Source organism: Python bivittatus, unplaced genomic scaffold, assembly GCF_059951505.1.
Source record: "Python bivittatus isolate LINGU-HERP-01145 unplaced genomic scaffold, Pbiv_v1 ctg000590_np1212, whole genome shotgun sequence".
In the NCBI taxonomy this organism is placed as follows: domain Eukaryota; kingdom Metazoa; phylum Chordata; class Lepidosauria; order Squamata; family Pythonidae; genus Python; species Python bivittatus.
In genome coordinates, this window is record NW_028277086.1 from 22315948 (window position 1) to 22343112 (window position 27165).

At 37.0% G+C, this 27165-nt stretch overlaps 1 protein-coding gene across 2 annotated transcripts in view; it reads left to right on the forward strand.

The window, feature by feature from the left end:
• STK3 (serine/threonine kinase 3) overlaps positions 1–27165 on the forward strand; it is a 139817-nt gene that overhangs the window by 77872 nt on the left and 34780 nt on the right. For both annotated transcript variants that reach the window (XM_088149092.1, XM_007424795.4), the window contains 2 exons: positions 3001–3202; positions 7411–7586. In XM_088149092.1, coding sequence (XP_088005218.1) covers positions 3001–3202; positions 7411–7586 — 378 coding nt within the window. The remainder of the gene's footprint in view (positions 1–3000; positions 3203–7410; positions 7587–27165) is intronic.

The window sequence follows — 27165 nt, forward strand, 5'->3', positions numbered from 1 at the left end:
GTCACCTAAAATTAGACACTTAATTGAAAGCTTCTATACAATCAAGAAGCAGTTCTTTTACATTCTGATATTTTTTTTGTGGGTAGTAGAATGTGCCCTTGTAAAAGGACTTGAGGCATAGAACAGCATGTTAGTCCTTAAATAGCTTGGATATTGTGCACATCCTCTACATCTGACTTCAGAAAGAGAGTAGGATTTCCTAATAATGTTTTCAAATGCTTCTATTCCATATGGGTTTTATGATTCATGAACTGGATTATCATCAGTTCTCTGTTTTACATTCCTGGCACATTACTGCCACTGATTGGAAATGCTTTTGTATTCTTTGCTGGAATTAACTCTGTTCCACAGTCCTAAAGCATCTGCTCAGCAGATACTTTTCTACAAAGGATCAACAGGTTTTCTTCTTGCCCCTTTTATCATGATTTTAACAAACTCTTTGTATAAAAATGAGAGAAGTTGGCCTTGCCAATTGAGATGTATTTTTGAAAAAAAAATACTTAGTTTTAGATTTACTGAATACTTGTCCACTGAAGTTTTATGGCTGTTACCTAGCAAAAAAAAAAAAAAAAAAGCATGGATTAGTGTTGGAATACATAATTTACATGGAGAAAGTACCAGATTCAGTCCTGAATAGTGTTTGGTTAAAAGATTCTTAAGTAGTAGAGCTGGGAAATTCAGTTGCCTGAGGCCTTGGAGTGCTAATAAACGGAATCACACTGATGGCCCCATAATGTGATTTAAAACAGATTTGTATATCAGTTTTCTGTGTTTATAACTTTTTCTTTTATGGTACCTTTTCCAAATGTTTTTGAGTTTTTGCTATGGCTTTGTAGAAATAGTATGCTTTAATGTTCCTAAAGGAAGTTTCCAAAGATATTATGGATTAACATGGTAGAGCAAGCAATAAAATGAGCACAAACTGGACTGGACCCAGGCTTCTCAATAGTTTTGATCCATTAAAATAAAAGAGAGAATAGTTTCATTGATCCATTAATTGATTTTAATGGGTCCTCTTTAGGCATGACTAAAAATAAAATTCTTTTTTGGAGAGAAAAAGTCAACTTTGTGTTATTGTTATTGTTGTTATTATTAAAATTGTATGCTGCCAAACCTTTAAAACTCTCAGCAGCTTACAATAAAATGAAATACAATAAAACATCTGTCCTATCAAAAATATATGTATGTAATCAAACCTTCATGATAAGAAAAGGAAAAAAACCCAAAGCAATTAACAATTTACTTTATAACTCTGAAAACATCAGGGCTAACCCCAAACAAAACACCAAAACCAACTATAAGAATAAAAATAAAATGGAAAAGAACAAATGGTGATTGTGAAAGAGCATATTGAAAGCCAGTATCATGGGGGCTAGTTTAACTTCTAGAGGGATCCTAGAAGAATAGGTGCCATGCTTGAAAAATAATGTTTTTTAACTACCTCCACCCCACCCTCATGAAAATACTATGAATATTCTTCATTGCCCCAGAATTTTCAGCTCTATGTGTAAATTTTATCTCAGTTTGCCTTATCTAGAAGCAGTGAACAAGATGCTTTGAGAGATGCTATTGAGTCAGATGACCCAAAGTCACTTCAGAGTAGCATAAGTAAATACATAAATATTGTGCTAAGCAGGATATATTTCTATGGCTGCAAGGTAGGGAATGGAGATGGGGAGAAAAATGTGAATTAGAAGAGTAAGTCCTAAGCCTTACCAGTATGTTATTCAGTAAGATTTATTGCTTCTTTTATTTTTATTACTATTTAATTAATAAATAATGTAATATATTGCCTCTTCAATTTCTAAGACTGCCCACTCATCAAGCAATTCTGCACAGATTAAAAACATCAATATAAGAAAAAACCAAAAAATCACAAGGGATAGAATCTTAGACCACTTATTTCAATATACGGTGGTACCTCGGTGTCAGGCCTAGCCCAAAGAACTCCTGGAGATCATGCAGGTTCAATCAGCAAGGTTTATTAGCCAGCGCCTGTTTACAGAAATCTTCTCAGACTGACCACTAGTTCCCAGGCACAACTATTCACTATCTTCTGGAATGTTTAGGGATGCGCCAGTTTCCTCCGCTTATCTCCAGAGCATTGCTCTGGAGACAAGAGCACCGTTTTCACCCCCCCTTCCTCCATTCCAGTCCATCACGCTCAGTTCACGAACATAATTTGTTCCGCGACTCTGGTCGCGACCCAAATTGGTCACGACCCGAATCAAATTTTCCCATAAGGTTCAATGTAAATATGGTTAATCCGTTCTGACCCCTCCGAATTTGGTTGCAACCCGATTTTGGTCGCGTCCCAAATCAAATTTTCCCATAAGATTCAATGTAATTACGGTTAATCTGTTCTGAACCATATTTTTTTTTTTTTTAAACCGCAAAAATATGAAACAAAATACAGTACGAAGAGAGAGAACGCTAACCTTGCTCAACGTGACTTCTGGCATGGAGGACAGGAAGGCGGGTGGGGAGGCGGTTATTGCTTGGAGGGAGAGTCCCCCTCCCTACAGGAAGCCACGGCCATGTGTCACGGGAGGGAAAATGGCCGCGGATCCTGTTCGTCACCCGATCCGGCATTCGCGAACGGAAGCAAAATTTTGCGAACGGAGCTGTTCGTGACCCGAATTGGTCGTGAACAGAAGCGTTCGTGACCCGAGGTACCACTGTATTACATGACTTGCAAAGTATCTTCATATGAACAGAACATTCCTCCCCAAAGCATTGGGGGAGCTGTGACCCATAGCAAGCTTTGTGTTGCTGTTTTGAGGAAAGAAGGACACCACTTGGGAAAGTCCTTGAACATCTGGTGCTGACCCTTCTGAAGAATGGCTCTACTGCTTTTAGAAGGTGGGCTTTCCTTGCACTGATGTCCTTTGCAAAGTACCCCTTCGAATGCTTTGCAGTGCCCTGGTTGTTGAAGGTCACAGTGTTCTCATGATCAGAGTGTCTTTGAAGGTAATTTCTTTTTTCAATGTTTGTTTGCAGGATGAAGATGAGCTCGATTCCCACACCATGGTGAAAACTACATCCGAGAATGCAGGTACAATGAGGGCCACAAGTACAATGAGTGATAGTGCTCAGACTATGATTGAACATAACAGCACCATGCTAGAGTCGGACTTGGGGACCATGGTAATAAACAGTGATGATGATGATGAAGAAGAAGATGAAGATGGAACCATGAAAAGTATGTTTCAATTTTCTTTTTTAAAAGAAACATTTTAAATGCTTTTCTAAATGGTTTTTTCCCAGCAGTGTAAGCAGTGAATAACCACTTTAATTCAGTTATATGAATGTTAGAATTAAGACCAATACATCTGGGATAATATAGCTACTAGCTACATTAATGTGGTTTGTGCAAACTGAAATTCATCTGTATTTTGAATTTTTAAAATTTTCCCTGGCAACTGCTTTCCAATAGTTTGTTCACTTGAGCTACCAAAACAGAATAACAAACTGTAAAAAACGCTCAGATATGTTGATTTCTTCTGGAAGGCAGTTCAAGATCCCTGAATTTCCATCTTTGGAGCTCTAATTCTTTTGCATGCTTTATGCTATGTTATGGGAATCTATGTTTTCAAATGTTACTGTTTTATTCAAGCTGGTAATGCAACAATTTAGTGTAGAAGGAATGGAAAAAATGACAACGTATGCTAGAGCTATAGAATGTTTTGAATTAAGGGCATTTTAAATGCATACATAGATGTGCTGCATCCTTCAAATATTGTGCCATTTTGGATAAATTTGAATATGCATATAATCTTATAATCAAAAATTATGGTTGAATAGCTTTAAGTATTTTTTAGTGATATGCATGTTTAAAAAACTCTTGAATAATACCTTTTCTTTGCTTGAACTGATTTAATTCATTGTCTCTGGGCTTTTTCTATTTCTTGTTATTCATGCTGCTTGTCTTCAAACTACCTTAATATATAGTATCTTCAATTATTCATTGAAATTTCCTAAATGAATTTGCTTGACATTATGTTAAAAGAAGATTAGAAGACTTGAGATACTGAATTAAGCAGTAATTTCTTGTAACACATTTCACTCTTGATTAACTGAGAGTGAATTTCTATCGCTAAGCAATCTGATCGTAAAGCATAACTTCACATGACCGCATCAGTTAGCAACAGCAATCCTACCAGTCCTGGTTGCCGTTGTAACCCCAGGATCATGTGGTCATTAAGTGGAAAGAAGCAGGAGTCCCAGGCAAGCAGACTGGCAGGTGAGAGCTACAGGCAAGCTGTGGGTGCTGTGGGCAGGTGTTATGGAGCACGGGTGGGTGCTGTGGGGGTGCCCCAGGCAGCTGCTATGGAGTGCAGACAGGTGTGTGGTGGTGCTGCAGGCAGGTGCTACAGGATCATGGATGGGCAAAATAACGGTGGGAGCAGGAGCAACTTACAACCTGCTGGCTTCCCCAGTTGACTTTTTTTGTGGGAAGCCAACAGGGAATGCTGGAAACGTCAATGATGTGACCATGGTTCACTGTGATGTTGTAATCATGAGCTGGCCACCAAGCACCCAGATCATGATCATGTGACCGTGGAGATAATGCAATGGCCAGAACTCAGAGGACTGGTTGTAAGTCCCCCTCGTTCAGTGCCGTCATAACTTTTAATGGTCGCTGAATGAGTGGTCATAACCTGAGGACTACTGTATTAGGGTTTTCATATCTGGGCTGTAAAAATCTAGATAACCACTAGATGGCAGCAAGCAGGCTAAAGCTATCTTTTTTCTGATATCTAGTAGTTGTCTGGATTGTTGCAATTCAGTTATGGTAGCCTTGGGTTTCATATTAATAATAGCATCAGAGATAGTATTCCTCTCAAGATCAGTTTTTTGGGATCATTAACTGAAAGATGTGGTCATGCTCACATTCTGCTTAAAGATTTCTGAATTTGTTCTATTTCTCAACATGGAATAGAAAGTTGGATTGGAATGCTTTTAATATTATCTAGGATAGTAGATAAGTTGAAGTTCTTTAGATTCTTAAAGGGTAGAGATAGTAATGCCTCCTGAAAATTAAAAAAAAATCCAAAGAACAGGTTTGAACATACAGTTCAGAAGTACGTATAATCTTTTGGTTATATTATACAATCTATTATGAATCTGCATCTTAGTAGCTATTAAGGATGCAAATTGTCAGAAAGTAAGTTAATTTAGAATAAAGACTCAAGACAAATCTGTATAGTGGGACTAGCAATCCTACCCTTCAAAGTCCAAGCAAGATACTAGGCTTTGGGAAATGAACAATGTATGAAGGAAAAAGAAGATTAAAGTTGGTGCTATATTTAATGCAAGAAGTTGGATGAAAGTAGATAAGATATGATAAAGAAAACTAATAGAAAACTTTTAAGCATATTGCACAAGTTAATGGGGTTTCTATGCATTATAAAAAAAGAAATCTAAAATGTGTACTTTTTACTGCTGTTCATTCTCTTTAAACTATTCCTGAAGAGGATGTTAGAAAGGCATAGAAGAGAGTTAATTGTTCTAGACAGTAACTTTTCAAACTACCAAGCAGCAGGCTTTAGATCTGATCAAAAAGCATGGAAATGCTTAGATGAGTTCAAAAGACATTTGATACAAAGCTATCAATAACTATTAATTACAATGGCTATATATTATTTCCAGTATCAGAAGCAGTATGCTTCCCAGGACAGTTGTTGAGGAACATGACTGAGAAGATGCTGCTGCCCCTTTGTCCTGCTTATGGGCTCCCCGTAAACATTTGTACAATATACCCATGTTTTCTGATCCACTTCATTTTTTTTTATTATCATAACTCTTCCTGTACTCTTGTGGAGTCTGAAGCCTAGGGTATTTCTTTAATTTCTAGTGACGAAAATTCTTAACTCTTGTGCTTTTCATCATTTATCTTGGATGTGCCTTTTCCTTGGCTGATCGCAATGTGAATGCTCCATAGAAATTGCTGTTTTCTCTTTCAATTCATGAATGCATGTATAAACTTAATGCTAAGTTTGACCAATTGTCCATCCAGCCCACTGCAGTATGCTATATCTGGGTAAGTTGCAAGCAGAGATCTTTCTCAAATCTGCTCTTTAAATTAAAATCTCAGAGAGTATAACAGTATCTGTGGCATGCAAAGCAGTTGTTATACCATTATACTACTGTAATCCCCCTTTAATACATTTATTAATAGAGGTTTGTTTGTTTTACTCTAATACCTATAATTTTAGTTTAAAGGCAGGGATTCTTAATATGTCTCTTGCTACTATTGTAGTATTAGGATTATAACTTCTGATCTATTTCTTTCAAAATATAAGTCCTTGAAGGGGGCTTTTGAGCTGGGAATGAATTCTGTTAATATATCTTCCTCCCAAATTCAGCCTAAGTAGTAATGAGCCAATTCTGGAAATGATTGTGACATTCCAAAAGTCAAGCATTATGCTTTAATGTGAAACTTATACATTTTATGAACATCTAACTAAGTGATTTCAGTGCATTTCTCTTGTGTATTATTGCAGGGTTTTTTAAAAAAAGGAATTTCAAGAAGCTAGGCATTACTTTCTCTTCCTATAGGGTATTCTTAGCAAATTTGTTTTTAATCATCACTAATAGCTTGAAAAATTGACAAGTAATATGCATCTACACTTTCTACAAGAACAAAGAATTATTTTTCCCCATAAAACAAAATTGTATTTAGAATCTCTCTTTTGTCTTCACTACTTTGATGTACAATTGGATGATTTTAAGAAACTTTACTTGGGTCTTGAATAGCCAGATAAGATATTATTTTCCTTTGGGTAATTACTTAATTAATTTTTAAAACTGTGAATTATATGAAACAAGATAACTTTTCGTGAAAACCTTATTTACCGTTATCCATAAGTGAAGTCTTCAAGCTGAGTTAAGATTTGGTGATTTCATGAATAAGTTCTTCTAATTTTCTTTGCCAAAATACGAAAGTATTTTGATTTCTTTGTTATATTCTGCAGTCTAATCTCTCTCTCTCTTCCTTGCTTCTCTCTTGCTCTTGGAATTCCCTGGAGCTCTCCCATCCCAGTATTAACTAGGCCTGGCCTTGTTTAACTTACTGTTCACACAAGGTCAGCCAAGTGGTGTCACTTGCTGAATATAAAGGGATTACATTCCAGTCTAATTTCAGTGTATACGTTGGTTATCAATTGGTTATAGACCACTTATTTGCATACTGTCTTAATTATAAAATCATTTTGTATGGTTCTGTCATTCTAGTTGTCTTCTGCCTGGCTGTACTGTCACCGTATCATGTTATCTTAATTTCTAGTAAAAAGCATTAATATTTTTAAAATTAGTTAATGATAACTTTTGTGCCAGCATAATTCACTTTGAGTTTTTTGAATGGTTTCTCTTTGTATTTTAACTACTTTTTTCTTATTTTCAAATCAGGAAATGCTACATCACCACAGGCTCAGCGACCTTCATTTATGGACTACTTTGATAAACAGGATTCCAAGAATAAGGGTCATGAAAACTGCAATCAGAATATACATGAATCTTACCACATATCGAAGAATGTTTTCCCTGATAACTGGAAAGTTCCCCAAGATGGTGACTTTGATTTTGTAAGTTCTTATGTACAGTTTGCTTTCCTAATGTTGTTGCATGCTGTGTGGATATTCTTGATTTATTATTTCTACATGATACAAGTATATATTTCCATCTTCTTCCTTGTGGTTGGGAATTATGTGAACATGGTTGGGAATTATGTGAATATTATGCACTGTGTTAAACATACAGCAATAGCATGTACTCATATGGAATATTACTATGAAAGAATATTACTAAAATCTTACAAATAGAAGTAGCCTGGTCTTTCTCTTTGGTTTCCTGTCTCTAAACTGATAATCTCATGCATTTGGAACTAAGCGTAATACTTTATCCCCATATTCTCTAAAATACAGTTCCTCTGTATGTGTGTTTGAAGTCATTCCTTCCTACACTGGGGGAAAGCCTTTTTCAATCCAGAGATTTTAAAACTTGGACTAGTACGAAGCAATTTTTGAATGAAACATTAGAGAGTCCTTAGAAATATTAGATGTGCAGAAAATAGGAGAAAGAGATGAACCTCTCTTGCACTTATCCTACTTTATCCCCAATTATTGCAGGACTTCTGGAACAGTATGGAAGGTCATAGATGTACTGCAGAATAAATTGTCAGATTTTTAAAAAAAGTTTCCACTCAGCCTTTGCTGAGTCAAAGAGCCTTGTAATATTGGGGGACGCAATTGGATACAATCCAGTGTTTAACTTGCTGCTCTGAACTAGAAAATACAGTTTACAAATAAATAAAATTTGCAGTGCATTTTTTCAATTGCACATTGCAGTATTATTTATTTCTCTATGACCTAGCTGACTCTTTCTTTCCCCCATTGAAGAAATTAATGCATCTAACCTTTCCTTAGGAAATTAGGATATTTGTGAACATTCAGTGTTGTCACAACTGTCAGTGACTTTAAGTCTTAAAGATAGTCAGAGAGAAATTAATCGACTTTATGCTGTTTTTTAAATAAGTAATTTATTTGTGTTGTCAGTCTTACTTGTATGAAAGTTCACGCCATTCACAAGATTTCTACTTTGGTGCAGAAAGGATAGTTGTTAATAAAACTGTTATTTTATGTATAGCAATATTTACTCACATATATAAAATACTTGTTAGTTTTTTTATTAATGAACCTCCTTTTGAAAAATATCAGTAATTCTTCTACTTTTCTTCTTCAAAAGTACATGAATTTAGATGCTGTGTACATTGTTAGCAATTGTTAATGGCCTGACACTTGCTGATGAATAGAGGACAGTGGAGCATATATTTTGTACTTCTTTAAAAATATATTTTTTAAAACAATTGATGACATACAGTTTTATGCAGTTCATAAAAAATATGAATAATGGATAGCTTTTTGTGAGTAAGAATTCTGCCCTTTCTCTTTTGTTGATTTTTTCCCTAATGAGATCTGGTTAATATGGTTTTTATCAGTAAATGCAATCAAAAATATTTAATTGTGAATGTTTTTTTCGAAATGGAATTGCAATTTAATTTCTACACTGGAAAAGGAAACTAATATCCAGGATCGTTCTAAAGCAATATAGTTATTAATTTGTATCAGTCTCATTATAGAGAAAGGGAGGAGATAGTTTTTGTTTGCCAGTAGTCACTTCAAGTTCAGCAAAATGCAAGCCAAAAAAAAAAAAAAAAAATCCATTACAATTAGGTCAGGTACAATAAACCCTCACATAAATTAAATAACTGTAAACTACACAGAAAATCTTGCACAAACTTAAAATTGCCAGAATATACATAAACTTAAATGTTTAAGACCTCCTTCCTGCGGAGTATTGTATTTCCCATCAGCAAACTCCTCTGATCATAATGATAGCAAGTTAAAAACGTTTTTATTGTAAGGTATTTATTTTAAACACTCAACCAGTGTAGCCCTTTCTCCTTTGTAGTCTTCTGTTGAGATTTTCCAATATACAACCTCCCATGTTCCACTGAACAATGTAAAAAATAAGTGATTGGATCTCAAGGATCTAACTGTGCAGGATGAGGCTTGTTACAATATATACCTTCTAACTATGCCGTTGAACGAATCTTTCCAGTAAAAGTCGTTCTGTTTATATAATTATGTAAAACTTTAAAAAATCTTGACAGAATAAAAGGAGGGAATTTCCAGTAAAGTATACCATGTTCTGAGGTAGTAATATTTACTCTTTTTTTTTTTTTAGCACAATAAATCTGTTAGGCTTTATTTATTTATATTTATGCAATTTGTCCTGATGGCAATCAGCAGGAGACTCTGTTCACAGATCCACTCCAGTTGGCCCTGGTGTGTACTAAAAAGTTTAGCTGTTCTAATATGGAAAAGATAGAATATGAGACTCTGAAATGTGGTAGTGACAATTAGAATCTTTACAAATATTTCTCAATCAGCAATTAAACGATAATTTGAGAGCCCACTGTCTGCATTGATATAATCATGATTTTAATCTTACAGAGACTAGAAAGAAAAAACAGAGGTAGTGCCATCTGTAGGGTGGGGGTAGGAGTGAAAATTGACAAAAAATGGGGATTAGGGTAGTGCAGTTGAAGCCCTGCCTCTTGTATGTGTGTGTCAGTGTCACAAACATGTACAGAGAAACAGGGCTTCAGTCGTACTATCCCAGTGATCTTTTGATACACACCCCACAGATGCCCCTGACTTGGAGGGAAAGAAAACAAAAAGTCTAAGAACCTATTTTGGACTATTTTTTAGAAATGCAAGTCTCTTAAGACAAATTTAGCTTGGATTAAAAGAAATGCATAATAATGTATTTTCTTATACAGCTCTAAAGTTGAAACAATCACATTCTGTAAAAACAGTACCATGTACATTTTTTTCTTTGAATGTGTGCTTTTGTGTATTTTTTTTAGAAGTCTTATATGTATCCTATGGACAATTTATTATTAATGTTTGCATTATTGTTTTAACAAATGGATCTAAAACATAGTTCTAAAACAGACGTTAGCTAGAAAATGGTCTAATACAGTAAACTAGCTATTAAAAGCCTCATCAGTGCTGATGTAATTAATTATCTTAACTGAATGCAATAAGTGCTTCTTTTTTCTGGCCAGGATAAGTAAATGAATTAGAAAAGGCAAATGTATTTTATATTAGTGCCTGTGAGGAAAAAATGTGTCTTTGCTAAACTCTGTTTTATATAAGTATGGTATCCAGATTGTTCAATATTAAATAATGAACATGTAGATCATGTGTTGCCATTATACTGTTTAAATAGATATATTTTGGTGGATCCTTTTTTTTTTTTGGTAGAAAGTCATCTGTTAGAAGAGGTAGAATTCTGTAGTGACTTCCAAGAACAGCAAACATATTAAAACATAATTACTTAAAATGACAACATTGTAAATAGGAAATGCTTAATTTGCATTAAAAATGTAAATCTGAAAACTGATTACGTCATAGAGTAAGAGATTAGGAATGTATGAAACAACTACTGTTTTCTGGACCTAAGGGGATGCTCCTAAATAGTTAAAAGAAGAGGTGAAAGTTTCTCCTCTTTTCACAGCTGTGTAAGAAGGCTCAAGACTTGTATGCTGATGTTAAGTTAGTGTTACATCTAAAATAGCTATAGCACAAGAAGCTCAGAGGTTGGAATGGGGACTCAAAGTATCATTAACATCAGAGCCAGTTCTGTATTAGAGGAGGCTGCCTTTTTCTGACAGTTGCCCTCCATATGTAGAGGATAATAAGAATGGTGAGGGGAAAAAAAGGGGAAGAATGGTAAGGAAGAGCCACCCAGCAAGCCGGCCACCTTTGCTTGTCCTCACAAGCAGAGTTTATATATTTAAATACAGAGTCTACTACTCTTGTGTTAGATCTTCCCAGGCTTATTTTAAGAAGTCAGCCTAAGATTTTTTTTAAAATCCTATTGTCCCTTCTTATAGTTAACCCATAAAACAAGCTAGGATAAATTTTGTAACTATTTGACAGTTTCAAGGATCAGTAAGGTTATGAAAGCTGGTGGCCAGCTTTCCTACATCTTTTTAATTATAGAACAGGTTTATTATTCATGAATAATTTGAAAATAATAATAGAAGAAAATGGTGAGAATAGTGAAATAAAAGCAGCACAGTTATATTTGTCACTGTTGCCTTAGTAACTAATTGTTCATATTAATATCTCATGCATTTCCTTATAGTTTCCTGAGTTTTCAGATAGCTTTGAAATATTTGCAGCTTGATTAAAAACATGAAGATGTTTTCCTTAGATGACAGTAACTGAGCTTGGAGATTCAAGATGTCATTTGTCTGATGTGATTCTAATTCTGAAGGGGGATACTTTCCATCCCATGTAAACCTGTGTTATTCCATCCAGCTCTGAATTCTGCAGTATCCCTTGAGGTTTTTGCCTGAAAGGCTGCTGATAGGATTGTATCATATTTTGTATAATTTTCAAGTTTAATACTGTTCTATATTATCTTTCAAAAATATATCCAAATACTTGTGAAATACTTATATTTCATCAAGTTAACATTGAATTCCAGTCCTAAAGATATATATTGCCAGTAGTTTAATAGTTATAGGTACATAATCCTGACATTGTTAAAAAGTTAATTTCACTCTCATAAGCACCATTGGAATTATTATGTCATCATCTGCTACTACTACAGATCATTAATTTTATGTGGGTGATTTGATCTTATTTCTGGTTAGTATATTGGTTGGGATAGTCATTTTAGTTCGGTAATAATTTCAGCTCCTGCTCTACAAAATATGTTTGCAGGAGGGAATGGCAGTAAAAAATGTTTTCTGTGTTTTTTATTGATGAATTAGAAGCTATACTACTTCTGCCTTTTATTACTGCTCCCCTTCCTTTCCAGATCTTTTTTGAAAGGATGCTGATAGAAAGAAATTCAGCACTAGTATACAGATCTCTTTCCCAAGCTACTGTAGGAAGAAGGTGGGTTGGCAAATAAAGTTTGGCTGTTGCAGCATCAACACAGCAAGCAATAAGTAAAGACTCCAAGACTATAATTGTACCATGAAATTACATGAATTATTTTACATTACCACCCTTTCCCATTTTGACTGAGTGGTGAAATTCTTCTTCCTAAATCAGATGAATCCCAACACAGAGACATAAATCAGATCAAATAAGAAATGGTATTGAAAATGACTTATGTTGACTGATTCCTCAGTATGTAGTTACTAAAAAAATATTGAAATCTTGAAAAGAGCTCCATGGATAGAGAGAACTGTCAGCTGTACACTGCTGCCTTTGCTTGTAGTAGGAGATGAGATTAACAATGGGGTGGAGGTTTGTAATATATTCATCTCTCCTTCCCCTCCACTTTACATAGAAGCTTACACATGTTTACTGTCCTATGCAAACTTGAGCCTGATGCCAACAAGAAATATGGCTGTTAGAAATCTGAGTTTTTATTAGCATGTTATTAATCTTCTACCGGTAACCATAAGAGCTAGTAATTTAGACAAAGATTGTCATGATGATCTGTCTGTCTGTCTGTCTGTCTGTCTATCAATCAAATTTGAGGCAGTGAGTATATCTAATACTCCTGCCTCCTATTTTATTTTATATTATGTCAGTTCACAAGCTGCTAGCTTAGGTTTGGAGGCAGGAGTGCTGAGAGGAGACCAAGTCATTTGATTGATCAAATATCAGTGAATTCCAGTCTAAACGGCAAGCCCAAAATCTGATCACGGGGCAAGAAGCGGGAAGAACCTAGAGCAAGCTGTCACAGGAACACAAGTCAGAAGCAGGAGAGTTGTTTCTAAGAATGGGAGGGGGTTGGAAAATGCTGTTATAACCAGAATTCTTTGTTGTCTTAATTAGAAGAGTTAATGCCCCTTTCTCTGGAGAAGCCATGCTGACGTTTTCTGCTTGACCTTTAGCTGATTTAGGTCTTGGCACTCTCCCAAAGATAGGCTCTGATTCCTTATTGTTGGAATCAGTGACCGTCTACACTGAGTCAGACTCATCAAGTACAGGGGGCTGGCAGCCTGTTGCCTCATGAACTGTAGGCTGAGAATCTGCTAGGTTCTCCTCTTCAGTCTCAGTCAGAGGAACCCATTCCAGTGAGAGAAGAGAAATATCCTCCATTTTCATATATGAATGTCTTTCCCATATTTGAGCCATGAACATTCATGCCAACTTTGGATTGCTTTACAGTTATATTAGAAATATATATTGGAAATAAGACAATAGAGTACAAACAAAATGTGGAAAAGGAATGTGAGGAGAGTTAATGGAGGACATCAGATATGTAAGCAGTTGCCTCTCCACAGTTGTTCTTTCCACTCTTTTCATCAGCTGCTATGGCAACAGTCCGCTGGTGATCTTAAACAAGTTGGTTAGTGTAAAACTAGTGAGGGAAATTGTGAATAGTTCTAGGAATCTGACCTGTTTTCTGTGATTAGAGAATTGTTGCCATAGGAACAGCAGCAGAGAACAGAATTATAGTTTTAAGTTTTCATTGGCTCCACGGAGTCAAGTAAGTTGGCCCTGAAATAGGTATGTGTTCCAGATTTTTTTCTTGCCTGTCTTGTTCATATGGATCATTTGCTGCATCCACAGCAATCAAGCTGGACTGAACACTCCACCCCAAATACATTTTTTTAGGGTTAATCATTCCTCTGCAAAAGTTGAGGGTGGGAGAAATATAGTGAAGTTTGGATAGTGGGTGAAATTAAAGAGCTTTTGGGTGAAGTGTTACCATTGAAAATGAGGTAATGGAGAGGCTTTTTTTTTTAAAGCAACAGATTGGCTACCCTCAGCAATTCAATACCATTTATTTTGAACTGTATCCAGAATGCAGAATTCAGAGGGTATCCTGCCAAGCTGGTCATGGCAGTCAAAACATCACTTCCATTTTTTCATGTTAAAAATAAAAACAAGGAAGATATAGTACAGCCACCTTGTCTTTGAAGTCCATTCTCCAATTTTTCCCCTCTTCTCCTCAAAAGATGAATCCAGTTTTCATAGGATGCTTCCAGTCTACCTCACACTAAAAGCATAAAAAACAATGGGTCTATGACTTAAATCTATCTTATCAGGGATGGAGAATCATTGGCCTACAGGTCTAATTAGGCCTATCAGGCCTCTTCATCTTAGGGGTGTTCCCAACCTGCTCACAACCACAGCACAAAAATGCCCTACCAACATTTTTTTTTCTGTCATGTCCACATTACATTGGTTCTATCTCATCCCCAGCCCATGCCTGGTGCAGTTCAAAGTTGTTAGCTGCTCCAGTTTTAAAATGGTGTTTTCCCTGTTAAGCTGGCATCAAGTCATAGCAGTTTTGCCATAATTGCAATCTGATAACATTTCAGTAGCTTCTTTAGGTGGTGGTGTCAGGTAACTGCAATTTCAACCACTGGGGAGTGGGCTCAGCCCAGCACTTATTGGTCATTTTAGGCTAATGCAGGCATGCCCTTGCCTTTTGGTACCTTGGCACTGTCCAGGACTAATCCTTAGCAATGAGAGAGTACAGCTTGTCCCATGTGCCTGCAGGATGTCCATGCTGATCCTGTGCTTATGGACCTGGATCATTGTGAACAACAGCTGATAAGCAGAGGCCAGAGTAGGAGCGCTAGAATGAAATGGGAGAAGAACGTGCCCTCCCTCTCCTGCCTCAAAGTGCAACTCTTCCCATGCCTGTCAATACTCCAGAATAATGCTAAACCCATGTCCAAAGAGAGATAGACCTGTGCAAAGCCATCTGTCAAAACCTGCCTCTTTCCCATTCCCCCTCCCTTGTTAAGGACATTGATGGATGGATGTTTTCCTGACAGCTGGTAATGTTTGGTAGGAAGGGAAGAAAATAAAGCTGAAGAATCCAGTCATCTTTATCTTTAATGTACCTTCTATACCATAAGTAAGGACAGCACCATCTACCAGCATCAAGCTCTTGTTAGAATAGATCACTGGGAGAAGCAACACATGTCTGTCTGTCTCTCTGTCTCTCTGACTCTCTGACTCTCTGTCTCTCTGTCTCTCTGTCTGTCAAATTAATATGGCCGCCCATCTCACAAGCAGTGACTCTGGGCAGCATACAACACTGAATTAAAAACAATAAATATATAAAAAACAACCATGGTTAAACACATAAAAAAGCAGAAGGCACAAGCGAGGATGAATGTTAACTGCTGTAAGGGAGCCGCCTCAAACTCTCACTGGTCCCCTGGGACCCCCAAGTGTAGTTCCCTAACAGAAGTCTTGAGGGACTCGTGGAACATTAACAGGGATGGTGCTAACCTCACTTCAGAGGGGAGTAGATTCCATAAGGTGGACACCACAGCAGAGAAGGCACACCTCCTGGGACCCTCCAAGTGTAGTTCCCTAACAGACGGGACCCGCAACATGCCTTCTCTGCCAGATCTTATGGGACAGGCAGATATAACTGGGGAGAGGTAGTTCCTCAGATAACCCGGCTCCATGAGGGCTTTAAAGGTTAAAACCATGAAGGGCTTTAAAGGTTAAAACCAGCACCCTGAATTGGGCTCGGAAGCAAACTTGCAACCAGTGCAGCTCGTGGAGTAGAGGTGTAACGTGTGGTGGTCTAGAGGCACATATAACTGCCTGCGCCGCTGCATTCACCAGCTGAAGCTTCCGGTTACTCTTCAAGGGCAGCCCCATGTAGAGTGCATTACAGTAGTCCAATTGGGAGGTGACTAGGGTATGAGTGACAGTGAGCAGGGTCCCTTGTTCTAGCAATGATTGCAACTGGTGCACAACATGAAGCTGTGCAAGGGCCCTCCTAGCCACGACTGCCACCTGCTCTTTGAGCAGGAGCTGTGAGTCCAGAAGGACCCCCAGATTGCACACCAGGTCTGGGGCAGTGCCACCCCATCCAGCACCAAAGATGGCACAGTCCCCAAAGCCCAAAGCCACTCATCTTGCCAGGGTTCAGCTGAAGCCTGTTGTTCCCCATCCAGATCCTTATAGTCTCCAAGCACCAAGATAAGACATTTGCAGAATTGCTTAATTTGCCAGGCCAGAGATATACAATATAATTGGGTATCATCAGCATATTGATGATACCTCACCCCATGGTGACAAATGAGCTCACACAGTGGTGCTATGTAGATGTTAAATAGGAGACGGGAGAGCACCAAAACCTGTGGTGCCCCGCATAGTGAGGGTAAGGGCGCGATATCTCCTCCCCAATCACCACTGACTGGAATTGTCCCTGGAGAAAGGAGGTGAACCAGCACAACACCATGCTGCCCACCCCCAATCCTCTGAGCCAATCCAGAAGGATACCATGGTCGATGGTACTGAAAGCCTCAGAGAGGTCAAGTAGGGCAAGGATGGATGCACAAGCCGCATCCCCCCAGAGATCATCCAAAAGCGTGACCAATGCTGTTTCTGTCCCATACCTAGGTCTGAATCCCAACTGAAAGGGATCCAGATAATCTGCTTTTTCTAAGGTCCTCTGAAGCTGCTGCACAGTCACCTTCCTTTAAAAACGGAAGGTTAGATATTGTAGGTGTCAATATAGTTTTCCGACAAGTCAAGGACAGATGGATAATACTGTAACTCAGACAAGAGGAAGAGCCTTTAAAGATCATTCTACTTAAACAATTGCAATTGTGTGGGATAAGGGAAGATTGATGATGTAGCAACCCAGGATGAACTTTGCTAAACATAAATTTCAAAGAGAAACTTCACAATTTTAGCTTAGATAAACCAGAATAATTCAGATTTCCTGGTATTTTAGGTGAAAATCTTAAAATATCAATAATACTCATACTTATCGAAGGCTTTCACAGCCGGCATACGATGACTGGTGTGGGTCTTCCGGGCTGTGTGGCCGTGTTCTGGAAGTTTTGTTTCCTAACGTTTCGCCAGCACCTGTGACCGGCATCTTCAGAGTGCAGGAGCACAGACAGGAGCAGTTCTCTCTGTGCCCAGGGTGATGTGACCCTTTTGTGGGTATTTATAGAGATCTGGGGGGGGAGGGGGGGATTGGAGGTGGGGGGGGTTGGGTTACTGAGTGGCTGCTTGTTTTGGTGTCAGAATCTGTGTGTATCTTCCTGGGGATTAGGCAGGGGTTTTTTTTCTTCTATTGAATTGTTAACGGGGGAGCTGCTGGGGGTGATTAGCAAGTTCATTGTGTGAACTGTTCATCACCCTGGGCACAGAGAGAACTGCTCCTGTCTGTGCTCCTGCACTCTGAAGATGCCAGTCACAGGTGCTGGCGAAACGTTAGGAAACAAACTTCCAGAACACGGCCACACAGCCCGGAAGACCCACACCAGTCATCAATACTCATACTTGTTTTTCTTTTTGCTTCTTCCAGTTCTTATTTATGCATATAGATTTACATATGTACAATAGTGTTTAAAATGCCCCCCTCCCCCCCCAAAAGAGAGAAGGGTGTATGTGGAAAAGACTATGGGGGAAAAAATGGAAAGCAGGGAAGGAGAAAGGACTAAGCAGGCCAGAGCTGGAATTTGAGGTGGTCTGTCATAATGGGAAAAATTCTGCCCTTCTGATAGTTTATCTGCAAAGTTGAGGTTAGGATTCTTAACCAGTCCAGATTGTTCTATTTTCTTTTCTTGTTGAATATTGTCCAGGCATAATAATTATTTTCTATACATTTTTAAAACAGCTCTGGTTTCCTGCAGGAGTCTTGGCTATAATAATAATCAGATATAGCAGCTGCCTTAAATGGGATGTCTTAATCTACAGTCCCTATAATTCTCAGTCAGCGTGGTTAATGGCAGTTGTAGCCTAATACACCTGGAAAGGACCCAGTTAGGGAAGCCTGAACTATAGTTTTTTCTGTTCTGGCTAAACTCAGCAAAAAGCTAAGCAACACCACAGGCCAAGAATTTAAAGTGTATTCTTTCAAAAGTTATGCAGGTTTAAGAACATTTCCTTGTGCTTTTTTTTTCACTTTTGTTTTTGAAATTGTTTTGCAATTGTCAGAACTTTTCTGACTATTTTAATTAAAGATCTAGAGAGTGAAAAGCTGTTTTTTCCCCTAGAGGTGAAATCTATTTTTCAGTGTGTACAAATTGATGTAGAGAGCCACTTTGATGTAGTGGTTAAGGCACCAGGCTAGAAACTGGGAGACGGTGAGTTGTAGTCCTCCCTTAGGTGCAAAGCCAGCAGATGACCTTGGGCCAGTCAGCCCTAGGAAGGAGGCAGTGACAAACTACTTCAGAAATCTTGCCAAGAAAACTGCAGGGATTTGTCACTCAAAGACACCACAACACAACACAACAACCCCAAATTGACATAACCATTTTTTAAGCTCTCCAGTTTATTTTGTATACCTTTTCAGAATTGCTGTTGTGATACAGCACACATCGTACAGCACAATTCTCTTCTTTTTATTTACTTGTGATGAGAGTGTTAAAGCAAAATACTTAATTAGGTAATTTTTCTTTTTTAATTGTTAAGTTTGGAGGGGGATATTTTTAGAGAAACATATGTTGCATTTCATATGTAGATGGTAACCTAGGATCCATTTGCTCCTCTATATAAAACATCAAAAGAAGTTTACTTCAGATGCTGATTCTCACACATAAGCTTGCTTGAAGATGGTGATCATCTATGCCTACTTATGCAAAATGTGCTGTCTTACAAAATAGTATTCTCATTTATTTGTGCCACTAATGGATCCAATGCAAAGTATTTCATAAAATATAGTACATTATATAATTTTTACAGAGTGTTAAAAGGGGGAAATACTGCTATCCATTTGCATAATTGGCATTGAATCACAGAACTAATCACATTGTTCAGCTTTTGTACTGGATTGAAAGATTTTACCAGAACGTAAAGAGTGCAATATATTTAATAAGAATCTTAATTTTTAAATAATATGGCTGATCTTGCTGTCTTTTTCCTTAATATTACATGTCAGATACATTTGCAAATACAGCTGCATCCCAAATTTATTCTTGTTCTTCCTTGTAAATGTAAACTTATTTTTTTACATGTTACACTAGCTTTCTAATCAAGAACCAGGTGATTTACTTTTAAACCACTGGCTAGAACCTGTATTTATATTTGTAATGAAAGAATGTCTTAAAATACTTAACCAAGTTTTGATAAAAACAGATTTTGGGGGTGGCTTGCCAGTTTATGTAAAGTCCATACTTTATATGTTACTGTACTTAAGTGCCTGCAGGAACTTTTCCCCTGTACCATAATACTCTATTTGTGACAGTTAATTAACTACTATTAGTGTTGCATAATCGCTTGCCAAAAATATCCCTTTCAAATCTGCCAAGCTGATTACAGTTAGAAAAGGAAGCTAATCATATGATATTTGCAACATTCATTAAAATATCAAAGACGTTCTTTTTTTCTGTCATATTTTTGAATATATTATGTAAGCAGATGCAGTTTTTTAAAAAATCCTTTTAACATTTAAAGATCCTTTGGCATAGCTGAGGAGGTATAGGTACTTCAAAATTTGTCCTAAATATTATTTTAGACTTCTGGGGAAGCAATGGTGAACTGAAGAAAGCTTCACTTTGAGAGGAGCCAACAACCACTGCAGAATGAGGAGCCGATGAACGGATTGGCACCTCAAAATTCCTCCCCAGACAAAGGGGAAGACTTGGGATCGCCCATAGGGCTTCTTACAGAGGCTCCCCATGACAAGACTGTAAAACAGCGGTCTCTGGCGAGTTTTAGAGTTCTGGGAGCTGGGAGAGTCAGCTTGCCCAAGCCGTGGTGGTTCGAAGCCTTCAAAGAGACACTGGGTTTGCCCACTTCCTTTCTTAATCATTTCTCTAAATGGCTTGTAAATTGCTTTTTGGACACTAAGGACCTTCAGAAAGACAAGTTTTATTTCACTGGGTGATTTTCCTTCAATGACAGAAATTTCATGTAAGTTTAAGAACTTAAAGGAAAAAAATATATTTGGAAATACGCAAAAGTGTGATTAGAATGTTGATTTTGGAAAGTTATAAACGGACTAAGGGGCTAGATTGACTGGAAATAAGAGTTTGAAATTAACTATAAGAATCCTTCCTGGGGTTTGTTTAAAATCCTTTTAAAATATATATGAAGATAACTATAAGAAATCTTTCCATGAGAAAAATGGTGTGGATTAGAGAAAAACATGATAAAAAGAGACCTTGAAGGCTGGTTACTAGAGGCAACCAGAAAGGACTAAAGGTTACAATTAAAGGAGAAGACCCACTAATGGAGAAAAGTATTTTAACTCTGGAAGTTTTCAAGGATATTTGGCAACAATGTACTCAGAACTTTCTCTTAAGATTATCTAATACTACAAAAATGTGTTTTAAAGAGAAGATAGAGGAGATATAACTGAGAATCAGGCTGTTTGGGATATGAATTTAAAAATCATAGAATATAAGAATGATACTGCCAAAGATGCTGCACAGGACTTACAAATGAAACCGGCTGATGTTTTAATAGCTAAAAAGGACAAACAAATAATAAATCAGAAGAGTGACTTGGATGTGTGGATTTCAATGCAGAAGACTGATTTGGACAACTTTCTTATTTTGGACTTACAAAAGGGATGTGTTACACTTACGAAGGAGTTTCTGAGAAAAGATAAAGACAGAATGAAAAGAAATAAGCTTTTGGGACATTACTTAAAAGGAATAAACATCAAGGCTTTTAAAACCAAAAAGAAGGGTTATAAAGTCAGTTTTTCGATCAAGGTTAAAATATATGATGTTTTTTCTTCTGGTAATGTTTAATGGATTTTTCTGGACCAGGACTGAATGACGAGACCTTCTCCTGGGGAGAAGAGATTTTTTTGCTGAATGATTAGAGAAAATGATGGGTTATGATGTTAAAATTGAAAGAAAGTGTTAAATTTGCGAAGGAATTTCTGAGAGAAGACAAAAAAGAAAATGATAAATTAATTTGTGGGATATTATTTAAAGGGTTTAAAGATTAAGATTTTCTGGTAGCTCTTAATGGATTTTTTAAAATTAAATTTGAACAATGAGCTTTTATAGGTTTGCTTATAGATATAAGATAAAATATGGGAAGAAGATTTTTTTGTTGTTGCTGTTGTATTTTTAGAGAAAATGATAAGTTATTGTGTAAAGGAAATGAAATTGATTTACTTGGTTAATGTTATATATATTGTTATTTCTGGTAACTCTTAATGGATTTTGTCGATTAAGATTGAATCATGAGGTTTTATTATTTACTAATAGATAAAAGACAAGATACGGGATGAAGAGATCTTTGGTTGAAATGTTAGCAAAGGTGATAAGTTACTGAAATTTGTAATTGTCTTAATGAAGGGGAAAGTCATTTCTTTATATATTCTTTTTTCTTTATATATGTACATATGCATGCATGCATGCATGCATGCATGCATACATCTACATCTACATCTACATCTACATATATTTTTTTCCCTCCTCCTTTTTTTCTTCTTTTCCCTTTTCATTTTTTTTTATTTTTATATTTTTCTTAGTTTGCATTAGTTTTTTTATCTCTGTATTTTTAAACTTTAATAAAAATTATTACTGAAACAAAATCATCCTAAATATATATCATCCAAAATAAATAAAGGAGACACACATAGTAAGTTAATCTCTTTGTGTATATGTACTGTATATACATACACTCACGAGATGCTGATATTGGTCTTAAAATTGCCCCTCCCCCCTGCCAACATTCCCGTGTGGTCCCCCCGAAAAAACAGTACTCAGAGCTTGGTTGTGTTAAATGTTAGGTAAATCTGTAAGTTAAAATAATATTGGTGTCTGATACCATTTAACTCCTTCATCCTTATTATCCACACATATTTGATATGTATTAGAATTCTTGTAGCAGATTTGTGGGAAAAAATTACTTAAGTGTCACTCATTTAATTAATAACATACATGCTATTACAGTTATTGTAGTATAGTGCTTAGAGTGCTGGGCCTGAACCTAGGAAACTTAAGTTCAGGTTCTACTCTGTACTAAGAATATTGCTGGGGGGGGGGGGGTTGTAATTATTCCCTCTCAGCCCAGTCAACCTCATAGGGTACTTATGGGGGGAAATTAGCATGTTCTTCATGTTGCCTTGAACCCATGGAAAAGAGGTAGGGTAAAAAATTAAAAATATATTAGTAATATTTTTTATATTTGCATATGCAAAACTTCTCCAGGTGCTATCAAAAGCACGCATATGCCAAGCAGATATACTCCATATGTGAAATCCCAAACTTTTGTAAAAAACTTTAAATCTAGAAAGAATATGGTTTATAATATAGTAGATAATGCTTACTCAGATCATCTAACACAGAGCATATGGAAAAAGAGATGCCAGATGTTTAAGCTGGCTTTAGAATAGGCCAGGGAACACAAGATATTGCTGATGCATGCTAGATAATTGAGAAAACCAAGGAATAGCAAAAAGAAGTCAGTTGGTACTTCATTGATTACAGAAGGGCCTTTGATTGTGTGAATCACATCAAGCTGTGGAATGTGCTTAGAAAAATGGGAATCCCAGAACATCTTGTCCTCATGCTAAACGTATACACAGGTCAGGAAGCCGCAGTACAGATAGAACATGGTGAAATGGAGTGACTCCAGGTTGGCAAAGAAGTGCGAAAAGGCTGTATACTCTTTCCTTATTTATTCAGCTTATATGCTGAATATATATTGAGGTAAGCTAAATTGGAAGATGAATATAGTTCTAAAGTTGGAGGAAGAAACATCAATAATTTATGCTATGTGATGACACTATTCTGATAGCTGAAAATACAAAGATCTTTTATTATAGTAATAAAAGTCAAGGAGCACAATAAAAAATGGACTAAAAATTGAATATAAAGAAGACCAGACTAATGAAAACAGGCACAACAACTAGCCTTAGAACTGACAATGAAGATATCAAAAAGGTAGGTAGCTTCTCTCAACAGTAAAGAAACAAGCAGTCAAGAATATGCTGCAAACTAGCACATGGTAGATATTCCAGTGCTGTGATGTGTTGATGCCTACAGAGATTAGCATAAGCAATGGTATTTCCTGTGACACTCTATTGGAAGCAAAAGTTGGTTTTCAAAGAAGCAGGATAGAAGAGAGTATTGACACTTTTTAACTTTGGTGTTGGAGAAGACTCCTGAGAATACCATGGATAGCCAAGAAAACAAACAAATGGATAATTGAACCAATCAACCCAGAGTTCTCACTCTGGGTGCAAATGACCAGCCTCAAATTATCCTACTTCAGACACATTATGCAAAAACCTAGCTCTCTGGAGAAGTCTCTAACGCTAGAAAAGATGGAAGAAAAGAGAAGAGAATGTCCAGCAGTAGGATGGATGGACTAAGTTACTATGGTGATAGGAAGACCTAAAGCCTCAAGGTACAGACTGATCATCATGGAAAAAATCTATGTGGTTGCTAAGAGTCAACACCAACTTGATGGCACATAATCAGATATGCACATATGAAAGAGAGCTGAATAATCACATAAGCAAATTCCTGTTCAAGTGGTGAAATTTCCTTTTACTCCACTGCATTCCCATGTTCCCTAGTCATCCAGAGGAAGTTTAGGGGCCTTGGCAAGCTGGTGGACAATTGCAGTTTGAATCTGATCTCATTGCCCACAGTCATATGCAGTACAGTGTTTTAAATTCTACTGTACTACAGCACAGTTTGGATTTCCCCTTTCCCAATGTAATTTTACTTTGGTTCCCAGTTTGATTTATGGCTTTAAAAAAAAAAGGGGAAACATGTTTTAAAGAGAATAGTTTTTAGAAGCTTATTATTTTGTTATAGGTATAGTTATTGACATTCCAATGAAAATTCCATAAATTAATAGATGGTTTTAAAGTCATTCTTTATATTATATAGATGGAATTTTATGCAATTGGAAAGTGCTATTTAGGCCGCTCAAGCCCATGTTCCATGCAGGAATCCAAATTAAAGTATCTACAACAGATGTTTGTCCAGTTTTTGCTTGAACATACCCAGTGAAGGGGAGCTACCACCACTCTTGAAATTGGTTCCATTGGCAAACAACGCTTATTTCAGGGATTTTTTTCTAATACACAACTGAAGCCTGTCTTACTATGTATTAAATAAAAAATGCTGTGCCCTGCTCTCTGAGAAACTGCAGAATGTGTTTGTCTGCCTTCTATGTAACATCCTTTTAGGTATTTGAAAAGTGTTGTCATACCCCCACTCAGTTTTCTGTTCTCAAGACTAAACATTTCCAGTTTCCCGGTTTCTTCTATTTTCCCCTCATAAGACTTCATAAATCTCCAAATTATCCCACAACATGTCTTTCTCTGAATCCCTCTAAATTGTGTTAGGGTATTTTGCCCAGAATTGGACACTTCTTATTTTATTAGATTGATTCTCATTGTAATCGACTGTTGATAGTTTACAATATCAGTATAAAATGATGAAACGTCCACTGTACAGGTAGTAAAACATTATAGATGAAATCCAATGTATTATCTGAGTTCTCTAAGCATGGTTTTGGGGTTGCATATGTTTCATACCCTACTAGGTAACATAATCAGCCCAGGAGTTTTAGAGAACTGAGGTTCATTAGTTGGTCGGGGTTCAGTATCCTCCTATCATGCCTGCTTGGGTGGGGAGGTAGATCCATATTTTGGGTTCAGTTATTGGAAAGACTATAGTTTCTAGATGTTGCATAACCAGTTCTGCTATGAGTCTTGAGATGTGTTACTTATTTCTTCAGAATTAGCATGTCCTGAAGGAAAGGCCCTCTGCTTTCTTTCCTGGATATCTTCCTTCGAGATTCCAAAACTTTAAATCAGAGGCAGTCAAAGAAACAGAAAACCTGCTTGCTTATAGCCTTGCTTCATGGACCTTTACAGAGTTCTTCTTCTTTGATTTTTAAAAAGTCAACCCTTTTCTATCTACAGTAGAAAGAGGAGATTGGGTAGTCTGAATATGTGCATAACAATAAACCATATCTCACTTGTGCAGATGTGGATTGTCAGTTTGGCATGCAAGTTACATTCATAGCAGCATTAGACCCAGAACTGGACCCCATGGCATTGCATTAGATATTTCATTCTAGTTTGAATGAGGAAGCAGTGACAAGTGCTCTTTGAATACTGTGGGTTCACTGAAAAGACATGCCATCGAGCCCACACTTAACTAGTTTGCTAATCAGAATGTCATAGAATATTTTGTCAAATGCTTTGTTGAAATTAAAGTAGTAGAACATGAATCTTTACTGCGGTCAATGACCAGTCCATAAAACACTTTGCATATGCAAAATTGATATTGATTAATCAATTAGGCAAACAGATCAATTAAACTGCTGTGTATCTTACATATTACATGACAGAATTTGGCCGAACTTAAGGAAATGCAGGAATTTGAATCTGGAAGTAAAAGTTTTATATAAAACTGATCAGAGTGAGCAGGATATTTAATTAGATATGGCGTTAACAGCTTACAATGAGTATCGACGTAAAATGGACAGTATACTAAAACATTTTTGATGGTTTCAGTGACTTCTTCACCACATGGGGAAGACTAGATTTAAATGGGATGCCTTCGTATCTCCCTTCTAGAACTGCTGATGGGGTAGTAATAGTAATTTGGTTGAGATATCTGACTGGTCTATAAGGGATATGAGGGCTACTTAGAAATATGTCTTTGGGGAGGGACATCAGGTCTGTTTGAATGTCAATATCCTTGAGACATTACTTGATTGACTCTACTGTGTGCTTGTGCCCTAGCATGCACACTTGAGTTAAGGAAAACCCAGAAGTTCCACTTTTTTTTATGTATTACCTTGGCCCAAGAGGAAACAAATTTATCAGAAAGGACCTAGGAGTTAGACATGCCAGGGAGAAGAGCAGTTTAATCCAATATGTGAAAATGTGTATCTAAGCACTGGATTCAGTCTTTCACCAGCCTTGCAACATAGGATCGCATTTGAAATGCAACATGGGACTTGGAATAAAGTCCTGAGGAATTTAGTCTGTATTCTTTCCAAAGGGCAAAAGAACTGTATGGGCCCATCTGAGCACCAAATAATAATTATGCCCAAACATGGGCTGAATCCACTCGACGTATGGCAGGAATATACAGTACCCCTTTGGTATAAAATAACGTTTGAAGGGCTGTGGCAGATCTTTGGCCTTTTTAGATTACATATTCCATATGTAACCTTTGTGTGGTTGTTGCATGAAATACTGTACAATGCTGAGATACTTAAATGACTTAACCTGCTCGATTGGATGATTATTTAATTTCCAGGTGTGCATTTTAGGGCATCTTGCAAACACCTGCACCTTGATTTTATTGTATCGAATTTCTATGGCTTCTGCATTACAGTATTTGGCCAATCCTCTTTCTGAGCCAGTATGGGTCTGGGAGAACAGAACTACATCATCTGCATATAAGATAATTGCTATATACTTCTCTGCCAATTTCGGGAAATGATGTGAAAGGTTATTAATCCTGGCAACTATAGGATTGATATAATAATTAAATTATGATGGTGCTGGAATGCATCCCTGTTGAACTCCTCTGTTAACAGGGATCTCCCAGTATAATGGCCTTGGGAGTTACATCTGACCTTTATGGTTGAGTTGTCATATAATTTATAGATAAGCAGAAGGAACCTTCTGTCTAGAGTGGAATTTTGCTAATAATGCTGAGGAGATGACAGGGTGGTAGTTAGC